This window comes from Apostichopus japonicus, chromosome 7, assembly GCF_037975245.1.
Source record: "Apostichopus japonicus isolate 1M-3 chromosome 7, ASM3797524v1, whole genome shotgun sequence".
Classification (NCBI taxonomy): Eukaryota; Metazoa; Echinodermata; class Holothuroidea; order Aspidochirotida; family Stichopodidae; genus Apostichopus; species Apostichopus japonicus.
In genome coordinates, this window is record NC_092567.1 from 23,572,532 (window position 1) to 23,586,953 (window position 14,422).

The window sequence follows — 14,422 nt, forward strand, 5'->3', positions numbered from 1 at the left end:
CCTAATATGTTAACCATATGAACTATATTGGCTTAATCCACTACATCGGATGTCGATGCAGCAAGTAGTATGGAAGCGCATAAGTGACATTGTGTTGACTAACTGATTAACCGACTTGAATAGAGGTAGAAGGTCAAAAACACAATTTTAAGAAATCGCAAATAAGAATGCCAAACATTCTATATGTATATGCTCTTCCAAAATAAGCAAATAAAAGGGAAATACTATATAAGATACGATAAAATTCAGAGAGAGCTTGCATAACCGACCAACGATGGTAATGTTTAAGATGATATACATGCATTGTCGAATAATTACAATTACAAGAACCTATTTTTTTTTGGGTAGTCCCACCCAAGGTATGAACACCTCATAACCTCCTTGGCAGCAGTTGTAATCTTCAAGCAACAGGAGGTTAATGACAAACCAAGCCATTACCTCATCATAAAATGGTAATTAAGAGGCCAATAAAATGATTGATAACCTGGAATTACTATGCAAATAAAAAAGGCAAACTAACGGAGACATTGTGTGTCAGCCTTATAGATACAGATTTGAAGTTCGTGTTAGAGAAAAACAAGTCACTCGACCATTTCAAGGGTAGAGTAAATATTTCTATCATCACTAGCGTGGCATTAGCAACATTGTATCGCTCTTGATAAGACACAACACGTCTACAGCATCGTTGGTTCTATAAGGTTCTAGGACGCTTCGTTCTTCTATAAACCTTGATTACTCGCATTATATAGGTATTTGGTTCAACTATACGGTAAGTATAGGCCTAATGATGTTGGCTTCCATTTAATAATAGTGTTGCTTATAAGTAATATTGTTGTTCGTATGCATCTCTCGTTACGTTTTACAAATGTTTTTACTTATTAAACTTCATTGAATATTGACGCCAAGTTACTAATTATGACGTTTATACTGTAATACATATAGACCTACATCACAATGTTGAATGTGATCACAATCTATAACGCAGTATCTTTGGTAACACTGTTTAACGCAGAGCTTGATTAGCTTCCTGACAATGTATATCAGGAATATCGGATGGAAAATGCTACATGATATTTTAAGCATGAAAAGTCTTTAAAAGATCAATGATTTGACTTCCATATTGTTTGATATATTTATGTATTTTGAGAAAATCGATACGATATTGCCCAGTTGTACTTTATTTCTCAGATAAACTGATTTCATTCTATAGTACTTTTCAAGAATGTTTCCAATTTGAAATACTTCTTAATTCCATCTGTTTCAGGGCCAACAAAGAATAACCTTTGTTTTACATCAAGTAACATCAAACGCGAGAAAATAAATCAAAATGGTGAAAGGCTGTGCACCAAAAATCGCTAAAATGACCCTATTTGTACTAAACTTTGCCGTTTGGGTAAGTTTTCTTTCTAAAATAAATCTGATTTTCATTCACTTACATTTAACTTTAAAGGAGAAGCAAACCGCGATCCCTCATTTCTATGATATGCCGATGTTTGTAATGACCAACGCCCCATACATAGAAAAGATTGTACAATGTGGGAACATCATTTCGGTGGGCAAAACATGGATTTGCGTTCATCGTGGATTTTGTGTTCTAAATATAACTAAAGAGATCATTTTAAAGATAAATCAAAGCAAAATTCGTCAGTACAATTGTCTGACGTCACACCTGTTTGCCTCAAGTTCACTTTTGCACTTCAATTGTTATCAGCTCGAAAACGATAGATAGTAATGAAATGCAAATTTCAACAAGATTTTTAGAATGTGTTCCTCGTTAATCAGCCAGAAATAATTTTCGTCAGGACTAATCCTTTAACGATAAAGTTTGGTTGTGCATCATTGAAGCTAAATTGTCCAAATTATTTACGTAATAATCGACTGAAGCGGTCTTATTTGCCTAGTTTCGTTCACGTGAAAAGATTCTCATAGAATACCTTTATACGCCAGCTGTTCAAATGTCCTTTTATGATTTTGTTTAACCGGGCAGGCTATTTTACCGTAACTTATATTTTTGTGGCCTACATACTGTTTGATATCATAGCTATGATACAGTTATAGGATAACGTGACCCACATAATAGTTCAAACAATTTATCCCCGAAAGTCCACCAAGCGAAGTTTAAATGACCGTATCATCGGTGCTGTTTTGACCAGTGAGACGACTGAAAGGTCATCTTCAAGTAAGGCCTCAGATATGCTAGATAGTCGAATAATGGTCACTCATCATGAAATCCTCTTCCGCCATCCAAAGTGTATTGTCTCTCTCTAGGACATCTTTATGTCTAATGTCTACACTGCTCAATGCCTGGTAATATTTTTTTACCTCATTACAGCAGAAAATAGGACGTTTTATCAGTTTGTATAATGTGGAGACAACTCTTCAACAAATGAAATTTAGATACGATACTGATCATTTTTGAAGATAGTATAACTTGCAACAAGAAATTAAAGCAAAAACCAGTGCTTTACCAAAATACGTAGAAGTCTAGATTATTCAACAAAATCTTACAGAATGCGGAACTATCTATAGTCTGCCAGTTGCACGAGATACTTCCATTTGATTGTTACGTTAGAGAAGTGGTCAATGATCATATTATTACGTCATATCTTATTACGTCATAGATTCAATTTGACCACAGTAAATTAGTGAGACATATGCGAATGGTAAATTCCACAAATATAAGATGAGTGGGCGGAGTATATGTGTCTCAAGGGGACGGAAGACTGGGAGGAGGAAGGGGGAGGAAGGGGGAGGAAGGGGGATCAGGTAGGAGAGAGGGAAGACGAAGGGAGGGAGGACGGGGACGGAGAATGGGAGATACTTATTTTATTGGTGACAGCTTTCGACTTTAAAGCCTTCACGTGAATGCATTGAAATTGTTATCAATGGTATATTCCACGAATCTAAAAGTGACAGATAGAGGTTTGTTTACTGTTTTGAAATCGACCCATTTTGAAAGCACGTAATTTCACTGTGGAGTTTATATAACGCCGGTTACAAGAGAAGATCTAGAGTTTATTGGAAATATACCTAAACGTTTTAACAGAAATCTTACTATTACATCAAGAGGTAATTTGGGTTTCGTATGCCGGTCTCTAATCCACTCATTTTTCTTTATCCATAAATAAGTTTTTTAACACTTTTGATTTTTATACTGGTTTTGCTTCCCCTCCTCTTCTTCCTTCCTGAGGTTTGATGTATTCATAAAAAAAAGGTTGAGACAACGTATTTTTAATTAGTTAATTATACATGGAAGGTTACTGGAATATTCCATGTTAATTAAACTTGACCAACCCTATAAAGAATATATTATATGAGTGATGTTTATTGCCTGGTTCGTGTTAGCTCTTGTTTACTCAGCCGTTGATAGACAGACACTTGTCTGAGATATACACTTCGTTTAAAATACAGGGTTACTTATAAGAACAAAATATGTTACTCAGATGAGTCATTAGATGTAGATAAAAAAAAAAACAGCAAGATTTCAAGATATTTAATAAGTATAACATTTACTAGGCCTAAGGTCACGAATGATATATGATATATATGGTGTATTTTCCCATATATAGTATATATGTATGGTGGTGTGTATACTCATATATAGGATATATATGGTGTTGTGTACTCGTATATAGTATATATATATATTTATATATGGTGTGTTTACTCATATATGATATATATATATATGGTGTGTATACTCCTAAACAGTATTTATATGGTGGTGTGGGTGCATTATGGAGCTTCTAAAACTGCCAACTGGCACATGTGTGGTTTGTTCATTGTCAAATTAATCAGGCATACTCAAATTATTATAAATAGCTTCAATCAAATCACATCACATTTTACTTTAATCTGGAACACACTGATAGTCCTAGCGTATTTCAAGTATTACTTACTTAACGTTAGCTTGGGTATAATTATGACTATAAAGGAACTCTAATTGTCCCTATGCAAGCGCGCCATCAAATGTATTGCGCCACATTATGGCCTAAGGTTCCCACATATTACTGAAGTACTGTTAAGTTAGTACTTATATACAGTAAAGTTATATACTCACATTCATACTATAATGATCACGTGATGTTGGACTTTTCATTCTGTTCACTGACAGTATTAATACTTCATTAGTGTTTTCTCTGTAATTAGAGGAGAACAATTGTTTGTAATTAACCAAGACGGTAGTTCATCGATAAACACAAAGAATAACATATAGTATGCATCATACCCAAGTCCAAGTGAATACATGACGGAGATTTCATGTGACATCCCCACCACACCTCCCCCCCACCCTCCCCGTCTCTCTTCTCTTCTCCTTTCCCTTCTCTTCCCATTCCTCACTCATTTACCCTACCTTAACGATTATACACTTATCAAAACAAATTCCATTGATTCCCAGAATGAAGATAACTTGAGAAAATAAACTGATGTTCTTCTATGTCTTATATATAAATCACGTGAATTCCAGTAAAACGAATTACGTTTACTTTACGTTTACTGATTTATCTTAAAGTCAATAGACAGAGTTCCGCTATAGTACCGAAATCGCCAATTTACTGTAATATTTTTCGGTTCGGGAAAATGCATTTCACGTGTATAACATTACTTACCTGTCAATAATTTGTTCATTTTATGTCCTGAAATGAATCACCGCAATACAAATAAGGGAATTTTTTGCCCCCAACTGACTCCACCCAATATTATTTGTATACTAGTTAAACATATAATTACTTATTAAAACAAGAACGTGTGGCTACAGTCGACAGGCTCTGAGACAAATACAAAGTCACATTACAAAGTCACATACCATTTTCTTAGGTTTCAGTAAAGATTATTTAATATTCTTGGTGAACCGTTTTGTGAAGTACATCTTTAATTATGGGTTATGTATCTGCCAATCATGGGAATTTGTCAATTGTTTTTTTTGCAACGAATTGCAATTTCACTAAGTGTATTTATTACAAGATATATAAAGTGTAACTCATTAAAAGCAATTAAAACAAACGTGGGGAATGTCAGAGCATATCCACATTGAGAAGATAAATCTAACAACTGCTCTACAGTCTTTTTTACCGTGGGCCGCCACCCCCACCCCGCGTCCCCCACGAGACCCCTGCACAGTCATACATGCTTGTTTTCCCTAGGAAATTGAAATATGAAGTCTCAGCGAAAATGGAGAATGTTTAAGTTCTTTAGTGATGTAACACATCAAGCGATGCACTAACCAGCTGCAGGTGATGTATGAATCGAGGAACTAATCGTGTCCACAAGCCCGTATAGCCAGGAATTCTCAGTTGGAGGGTCACCAACAACCTAAGGAGGGGTGCCAACAATATAAGGAGGGGTGCCAACAATTCAAGTATAGGGGTACAAGCAGGCGCGGCGGAACGGAAAAATTATTGGGGGGGGGGGCTAATGTGTGGAGACTATCTAAGCGGAGCGCCACCATCGGTTGGCGCGGAGCGTACAAGAAAATTTTGTGTTTTTTCAAACCCCAAGATGGCCGGAAACGGCACTTCCCGAGTGTTTTATGCTGCGAATACCTGGCCCTAAAATATGGGTCTCAAGCCTGCAATTTCTCAGATTGCACGTAAAGTCTGTAAAAACATTGTAATTTGTATATTCGATGGTGTTTTAAGAGAGTAGCTATTACTCGTAGTGTACTCGCAAAGACGTTTTTGAGTGTAGTAAGGGCAGTGGCGGGGCTAGGGGTATTGGTAGGGGGGGCAAGAATGGTCTGTAGGGGCGCTTTCGACACTATCTAAGCGGAGAGCCACCACAGGTTGGCGCGGAGCGTACAGAAAATTTTTGAGTAAAGATACTCCCGAGATTGCAGGAAATGACCCTTTCCGGGGCCTTGCTAATTTGCAGATAAACGGAGAATAAATAGGTGTCGTCGCCATTTTGTCGGAAAATACACCGACAGAATATGACAAATGTCAATAGGTATATGAGAGCGCAATAAAATAGTCAAAAATCGCGAATAAGTAAAAAGTAGTGAAAAGCTGAAAAAGGCGTCAGCAGTCCATTTGAGTCCGTCAGGGGGGGGGGGGGGCATCCGCCCCTGACTGTATATATGGACGCTCGATCCGCCACTAAGTAAGGGGATGTTGGAGAACTGGCTGAAATGAGGCAAGTCATTGGCCTAAGACGAAGTTGTGTTACGCTTACCGGTACTCACACTCACTGCTTCCACTTTTCACGGGGCGTGAAGACGCGGTTGGGGTGACAATGTGGTCTATAGCCAAGGGACGGGCCGAGGGTCCCCAGCAATTACTAAAATTATTACACCTATAGAGTATACGTGTGCATCGGACAGATCGACAAGTATATATGCATTGAAAAATGGGCAGATGTACGTTTCGGAGCCTTGGTAAATATTGGGGGGGCTTATCATGCATTTGCCCCCTCAACTTTTTTATTGGGGGCTGAGCCCCCCCCCCCAAGCCCCCCCGGTTCCGCCGCCACTGGGTACAAGTGCTCATGTCCTATGGTGGTAGCCTAAATGGGGAGAAGTATAGAAGTCTGTACGGTAGGGGGGAGCCCCTGTGCCCGGCCTGGCGATGGGATTGCATGCCCTGGACTTAACTTACTTCTGTTACCAATAATAAAGTACCGTATATAGAAGCCACGCTCACTGGTTACTGCCCATTGTTGTTAAATTAAGCAATAGACAATTTTGTATAGCCGAGAACCATACAAACCAGTTTTTTTAATGAAAAAGGTGTGCAAAATAATCATCTTTGATTTCATCTGCAGGGGTTTAATGTTGTTAGTTTTAAATTCTAAGTGAAACCTATACTGTTTCACGCTACAGTAGCATGCGCTACGCAGTCGTTCTAATGGAATCAATATATCCTTCTGTCGGATTCCATGCTAACGATCGAACAGAATATTACAATATATATGCTTGTAAAAAAAGTATCACTCGTATCGATAAGATTAAAGTTTTTTCCTCTTTTAGATTTTGAAAACATGGAGCATATGGCATACATTGCGTTCCTTGGACAAATGTCGCCTAATTGATAATAAAAGCTCGCAGCTTGATCAACCAAAATAACCTTGTAAATCAAATTGTACAATAGAACTAAACTATAGCTCGTCAGTTTTGCCATATTTTTAATCTCTTCTTCTCTCCCCTCCCCCACCCCCCCCCCACCCGTCCCACTTTATGTGTTTCTATGTTTGTTATCATCCCCAGTGCTGTAGCGTGGTCGTATTATCTCTGGGAATATGGATGTCTGTACGGTCGTCGAAATTCGCGGAACTGTTTTCCGAAGACTATATCTCGACTGTGGCTTACATGATGATAGGGATCGGTGCCTTTCTCTTCATCGTCGGTTTCAGTGGATGCTGCGGAGCTAAGAGAGAAAGCTCTTTCTGGTTAAATATAGTAAGTTTATAAACAACTATTCAATCTTGTTCTCTGGTCAAGATCGATATTGGTTGGACATCGCTACTGGTGCTCCTATCCTCACCCCTCGAGAATATACGTCTTAATCTCCCATAAATATGTTACTTACACCATTTCATCACGTTCCCTGTACGACGAGCATACCCCCCCCGCCTCAACCCCACCCCTCCACCAACATCATAAAGAAACTCATCAGACCCTATCTTCAAACTATTTTGGTTACATTGCTGTTCCAGGTAGGATATCACAAATCGAGCAGTTCCTTTGAAATACATGTGATTGTGTGCAGCATGATAACGAAATCACCCCCCCCCCCCAACACACACACGCGCCCACTATACCAACCCCATGCCACCCCCACTATACATCGGAATTATCATCATGTTAGGATGACCACGGTTTCTCTATATCGAGAAAGACGTCACAGTTGTTCGACAAATACGACTACAACTTAAATTACGACACGTGGTTCATTAAGTGTATTTATAGTTAGAGTACTAATTAGGCCAACAAATGGGTCAGATTGAAACTTTCCTCTTTTTTTAGATTGAATATGTATAATTTAGGGACGGTTACATTTTCTTAAAAAAATATCCATTTTATACATCATCATTTTTACGATATAAAATGGCTGCAGTATTCCGTATATTCGCTAAATCTCGCTATTATTATCTCCTTTCCTTTTTTGTTTATCTTGCAGTACTTTATCCTAATGCTGGCAATAATTATAGTAGAAGTTGCAGCAGGTATCATGGCGTTTGTTTATTCATCACAGGTAAGTCATCGTTATTCCTATAAATATTCATACCTATATCTATGCGATTTTGTTTGATATACGACATAACTGTATATAGATGTGTATCCATATAAACTAACAGCATCATCAATCTGAAGAGAAATATAAAAACTCCTACATTAAACTAACAAATTATACTGTCCATTATGACAGGGTGAAACCTATCCCCCCACCCCTTCCCATCTCAAGTTAAATGTAGGGACGAAGCTGCTACAGTATGTTAACTAAAGAATGTGAAAATCTCTGCTACCATCTTTCATGAACAACAAATGTTTGCGTTTCGTTGCTACTATATCATAACCATGTTCACTCAAGTTACTTAACCCCCCCCCCCCCCCCAAAAAAAGGCCTATATATAACACCGTGTATCTCTCCACGCCTAGAGTCACCGTGGCAAACACGGGGCGGGAATTATTCTTATCAGAAAATTAAACCAAAAGTCTCATCCGGCATTTTTATAAACATAAAGACTATGTAGGCTAAATATGTCTGCTATGTACTTTTCTTCGATTTAAGCTGATGACTAAATCTACAGTTACGCGATATTGTATTCATATTTTTGGGACGTAACCCTACAATATACCGACACATTATAGGTTTTTTTTTCTATCTGTATAGCGAGGGACGTTGAGATGAAAATATTAACAACAACTTCTAAATTAAAAAATTATAACATACATTCTTCTTCTTAATTATTATGATTATTTACATTTTCAGATGGAGGAATTCATGCGCATCGGTATGAATCAAACTATTGCTACTAACTACGGATATTATGATTCTGCTACAGAAGTCGTGGACACATTGCAGGAAAATGTAAGTGTATGTAAGGTGGGCCTCTGTTAGTACGTGTGGAATCCTTCACTTGAAAATATCCAACGCTTTGTCATGTGTACGCCTCTCCGATGATTTCATTTTGATCTCTCAGTCTCAATAATTCGTACTCTGTATTTTATACTTAATATTAATTGTTACGTTTGACTGACCTAGCAACCGATCGACTAACCGTGCGACCTATAGCGACCGAACTCAGTTATAGCAACAGCATAATTCTCACAGGGAATATAATTATCAGAACATAGACTGTTTCGTCATTAGGTGAACTAGTGGATCATTTATCCGCTATTTTGTGTAATGTTCTTTTCTCATTTTCTTTTCATTTTTGTTGTTGCTCGAGACAAAATTTACTGCTTTAATAACAAATCTTTCTTTGGCATTAACATTTTTTATATGTTTCTATTTACCTTACTAATTGGTTTGAACAAGACTGTAACCACGTTTACCTCTGCAGACGGCGAGGGGGGTATATCAAGGGACTCAATCCCCACCCCGTTCATTACAGACAGAATTTTGCAAAAATCCTAGTGTGCAGTACATGCATAAATGACATGTATTTACGATACAACCTAAACAGTAGAAAGTAAATAAATATAGCACCATTTTGCATTTAAGAATCCTCTATACAAACATTCTCAAACGGGAGGGACACCCTTCCCCCTTAGACCCCTCCCCTTTACGTCAAGCATCGTAGCACCCCACCCCCCAACCCCCACCAGTACAAACAAAAGGTAGTTGCGCCATAAAATATTGTTATTTAGCTGTATCCAACTCTCTTTCACCCCTTACATGATGTTCAAGGAAAAGAAAACCGACCTAGCGACTGGCCGCATTACAAACTGATTAACCGGCTGATAGGTCGTTGTCCAAGTTTTCTTCGACACGATGACAATATTTAGAGTGCTTTGCTTCAATTGTCCCTTTTTTCCCCCATTGTTTTCAGTTTGAGTGTTGTGGCGCTAACTCATATAAAGACTACACTTACTCAGCCTTCATGCAGGAAAGTATAGGCAGAGCCGTTCCGATATCTTGCTGTAAGACAACCCAGGATTGTGGTCTTGGAACACCTGGAAACCCAACCATTACGTTAAGTGTATGGCCAAATGTAAGTGCCTTTCTCAATCTTATTCAGATATGTTACATAGGCTAATATCCTAATGTGAGAGTAAACATTTTTCGAAAACAATTCACAAATTTGAGGGAGGCTACATTTTTGGAAGTCGCAAAACTGACGACCCTTTATAAAGTTAGGTCGTTTCATTAACTGGTAAATAATATCAATGTTTTCATCCTTTCTTCTACAGGGGTGCGTGTCCGTGTCGATAGACACCGCCAAGAGCAATGTTGTAGCCCTTGGAGCAGTCTGTCTGGCCGTGCTGGCTGTAGAGGTAAATACGGTCAGGAAATGGACCAGCTATCTCAAAAACAAAACTTTAACATCTAAAGGAGCATATTATGGATTCCCTGGCACAGATACTAGAATACCACCCCTTTTTTTAAATCAAATTTCACAAGAGATAAAGCATAAACGTGACTGAAAATAAACTTATGTTTTGGCTTATGTAGCTTCGAGAGGGGAATAGATAGAAACTGATACAAGTTTCATGCATACCGACTTCACAGATTTGTAGTATACAAGCACCACCAACTGACTAAAGCCTCTCATAACTAAAAAGATATTACACATTACATTCAAACTAAACGTTTCTCTAACTAATATCGTTGAGAATTTTTCCAATGTTATTATTACCCCTAAAAGCAACATATCCACTTGACACCTTCCTTAACCCCCCCCCCCCCCACCCCTTGCCCTCCAACCTCTCACCCATTCCAAATTCTTACCCCAATACATCCACAAGGATATATACTTCTACCGACAAGATATTACAATGTTACCTTCTGAGTCGATTCCACCATGCACATCCCTATTAACACATTCTCATCCCTTTAAACAGAACCTTGCGGTATACCTCATACATATAGTCACAATAGCAGTTTGCAACGCATTTTCATTTATGCATATATATATATATATATATATATATATATATATATATATATATATATATATATATATATATATATATATATATATATATATTTATGCTGCTTTTTGGGGTTGAGACAGATCATGTTGCGAGCAAACATTACAAAATTCAAATTTCTGTCACCTTTCTGCGCTGCTCTGTTAATCATGAAATAATCCCTTCTTTACTATCCTTTTCCTTTTCTTTGCTCTTTCAGGTTGCGGCCATGATTTTCGCATGTTGTCTCAAGGACGCAGTATCGGGTTAAAAAATCCAAATTATTTAATTGTAATTTTTACCATTAATTTTTCCCAGACATTCTTCATTCATTTGATACTGTGAGCCGGAATTCACACATTAAGTCACACATAACCACAATCTTAAATAACGACAAATACTATAGCTAAAGTAAATTTGATTTCTGTTTGAAGATATCATATTAAATTAGTTTTCGATATGAGAGCGAAAAAGTCTGCATGAAATTTGATAATAATAATAATAATAACACATATTTTGAGCTACCAGAGGTGTGACCTAAACATGATACTTATTTTAGCTCTGTTGTCAGTCCACCTAGCGATTCTCGTCGGTACAAGGATCACGTGTATTTGCAAAACGGTACACGAAGATACCCCCCCCCCCCTCCTCTCCCACACCACCACACTTCTGAAGAAACGACAAAGGAAGTAAAATCCATTAAAACACTATGAACAAAAAAGGAAATGCTTGTTGCAGGAATTGAATTTCATCACCAATAATTTTGTTTCAAATATTGCTCACGTGTTTCCTATAATATGCTCCTTTAGGCATCCTGTCCAATCATACGTTATACCATACCATTCCTGCTGATCTATTCTGTGCATATTCAATTTTTGAGATGGTGGTAACGACATGGAGAAATGTGTTCTGTGCGAGGTATCCGTTTGTTGTTTGCTCTGATTTACATTGTTTTATTTTGATTACTATCATCAGTCAAGTTGATTTGTTTGAATCATTGCAAAGTGGGGAAGGAATTGATTATAGCGGTGGCGTGAAATCGCAATGATTTCACTTGTTTTCTTCACTTGTTTACTTGCAGTAATATAAGCTAGGTTCCTTCTAAATGAGTGGTGGCAAGGACCAAAAACTTCTGCCGAACGACCGCGCTCCTTCCCACGCCTCTTCCACCCAAGAGGCACGATAAACAGAATATTGACTTGCTTCACACTTACTAAAAGAAAGTTTCGCCAAAAGAAAAGTCATATAGAGTTGATTTGTTTATATGAGCCTTGCCAAAGTGCTTCCGAAAATAATCAATAGTTTATTTATTTCTTTGATATGATTTATTTTGAATTTGACATATTTTATTTTATATTACTTTATTATTTTTCCATTTCTTTTATAGATTCTTAGTATGATATTTGCAAGATGTATTATAAAGAGTATCAAGAGAGCAACACACACAACCAAAACCAAAACCAAGAAAGTCAAAAGTAAACCACCAAGCAGCAAGAATGGGGGGCAACCTGGGACCAATCCTTACCCTGTTACTTATCAGCCTACAGCTCCACCATACCAAGGACCTCCTCCTAACGTTGCGAACCCGTATCATCAGCCTCCTACACTCACAGAACAAGAAGTGTTGCCAATTGCTGTTGCACAGAATCCGGTCCAAAATAAATATGCAAATGAAGATGTACCAGTCAATAATAACGATATGAAGAATGTACCAAAGGAACAAGACAACGCTGGTTATTTCTAAGAGTTTGCTAGTATCGGATTCTGATTGGTGGTTTTGTAACGTTTTATCGAATCCAATTTATGAAAATCACGGTATTGGGTTCGACATACAGTAGAATCTCAGAGTAAACAAACGCCAAGCTTCGTTACCTTGGCAACTATGATCATCTTAAAGAGGACTGCTTAAATTTTTGAGGTTGAAAAAAATTAACATATTGTATATCATTTTTAGTTAATAGTCTCCCACGGGCAATTTAATCCTCCCCCAGAGTAATTAGCCCCTCCCCAACCCCTCCTGGCCTTGTTAACAACGGTCGTGTTTAAGAGGTCTTACATTCTAGGCTGAGAAATCAGGATCCATAATATATTGGATTGAGGTAATCGAAATGGTCCCACATACTAGCATCTCAAACTTGATACATTTACAAAATGAATTTCCAGAATGTTTGGACCATCCATCCCAGACCACTAGAAGTGTTTAATTAAACAACCAGTTGTACATAAGTGGCTTGTAATGGCTATCTGGAATATATTAGGATAATACAAATCACCTTACCACCATGCGACATATTTACTATCACCATAATACTATTTTATTCAAAAGAAAAACAACATATTTTACAAAATCGCAGTGATAGTTTTACTGGACACCTTTTTTTAGCGTTGTTTACGTAGTTTAGGAGTGACCCTAGCAGTACGCGGGTGAATGGCATAAGTATTGGGCTTATATGTAAATATGTTAACTTACTATGTACTAGATTAATACATTAATGGTTAATGAAGTTAACATATTTCATGTTAATATAGCAGACTGGTTATGTGTGTTAATTTAGACAGATTGACCGACGCTTTCGGTATGACGTCTGCGCAGTGCTACTTGCTTACTTTCACATACAATTCATAGTACTTCAACGTAAATTGACTTGACTTTTTCTTATTCATATATTCTATGTTCGTTTTTTATCCGTGTCTAAGAATTGTTTTATAAGGCGCGGATACAGGGGTAGGATAGGGGTATACATCCCATCTCCTCCCCTCCACACACGAAAATTAAAAGTAGTTATTAGTACAACCTTGCGTGTAAACCTAATTATAGACCTAATTTATATTCTAAATATGCCTCAGCAATTGAAACTTAAAAGCTTAATTTTCCCGGGCGGGGGGGGGGGGGAGAGATACCCTTGACTCCCTATATAGGAGTGAGCTTTAAAAAGGCCAGGTTCGCCCCCTTTATATAAAATTCAAAATCCGTCCTGATAATTGCTTCTGAACATGGCTAAAACTAACAACTGTTCCGTTCTTTCTCAAGTGATACCCCATCAACAATCTGAAATCATTTTAAATCATATAATGCTATTAAACAAGAAAACATGCTTAAGAAATATTTGTTGTTGAGTTGACAAGCAGTATCCAAATGCTAAATATAAAGTGACAAATGTATTCATGAACAGAAATAAAAGACCAAATACACAAAACAAGTTTTATGAATCAATATTTTATGTGAAGCAAATACAACTTGGCATGATATCACACCATGAACACAAAATGGAATGTTGTAATAATAACTTATGTAAAACGTGAGTTGAAACATAGAACAATATAATCTTATTTACAATGTCTTTAAATATA

The 14,422-nt window shown here is 37.4% G+C and overlaps 1 protein-coding gene across 2 annotated transcripts; it reads left to right on the plus strand.

Moving 5' to 3' along the window:
• The first annotated feature begins 601 nt into the window (after positions 1–601).
• LOC139969800 (tetraspanin-11-like) lies at positions 602–13,690 on the plus strand. Of its 2 annotated transcripts, XM_071975080.1 has the most exons (9): positions 602–769; positions 1,265–1,393; positions 7,202–7,393; positions 8,115–8,189; positions 8,928–9,026; positions 9,991–10,152; positions 10,352–10,435; positions 11,292–11,362; positions 12,459–12,597. In XM_071975080.1, exons 2-8 carry the CDS (start codon positions 1,328–1,330, stop codon positions 11,340–11,342), a joined length of 729 nt encoding a protein of 242 aa, XP_071831181.1. In that variant the 5' UTR covers positions 602–769; positions 1,265–1,327; the 3' UTR covers positions 11,343–11,362; positions 12,459–12,597. The 2 variants fall into 2 exon arrangements, with proteins under 2 accessions (XP_071831181.1, XP_071831180.1); XM_071975079.1 differs by lacking the exon at positions 11,292–11,362 and having other exon boundaries at positions 604–769; positions 12,459–13,690.
• The last annotated feature ends 732 nt before the right edge of the window (positions 13,691–14,422 follow it).

Coding starts and splice junctions, on each gene's coding strand:
- LOC139969800 (XM_071975079.1), top strand. CDS start 1,328: ATGGTGAAAGGCTGTGCACCAAAAATCGCTAAAATGACCCTATTTGTA. Junction 1,394..7,201: donor TACTAAACTTTGCCGTTTGG/GTAAGTTTTCTT, acceptor TATCATCCCCAG/TGCTGTAGCGTGGTCGTATT. Junction 9,027..9,990: donor TGGACACATTGCAGGAAAAT/GTAAGTGTATGT, acceptor CATTGTTTTCAG/TTTGAGTGTTGTGGCGCTAA.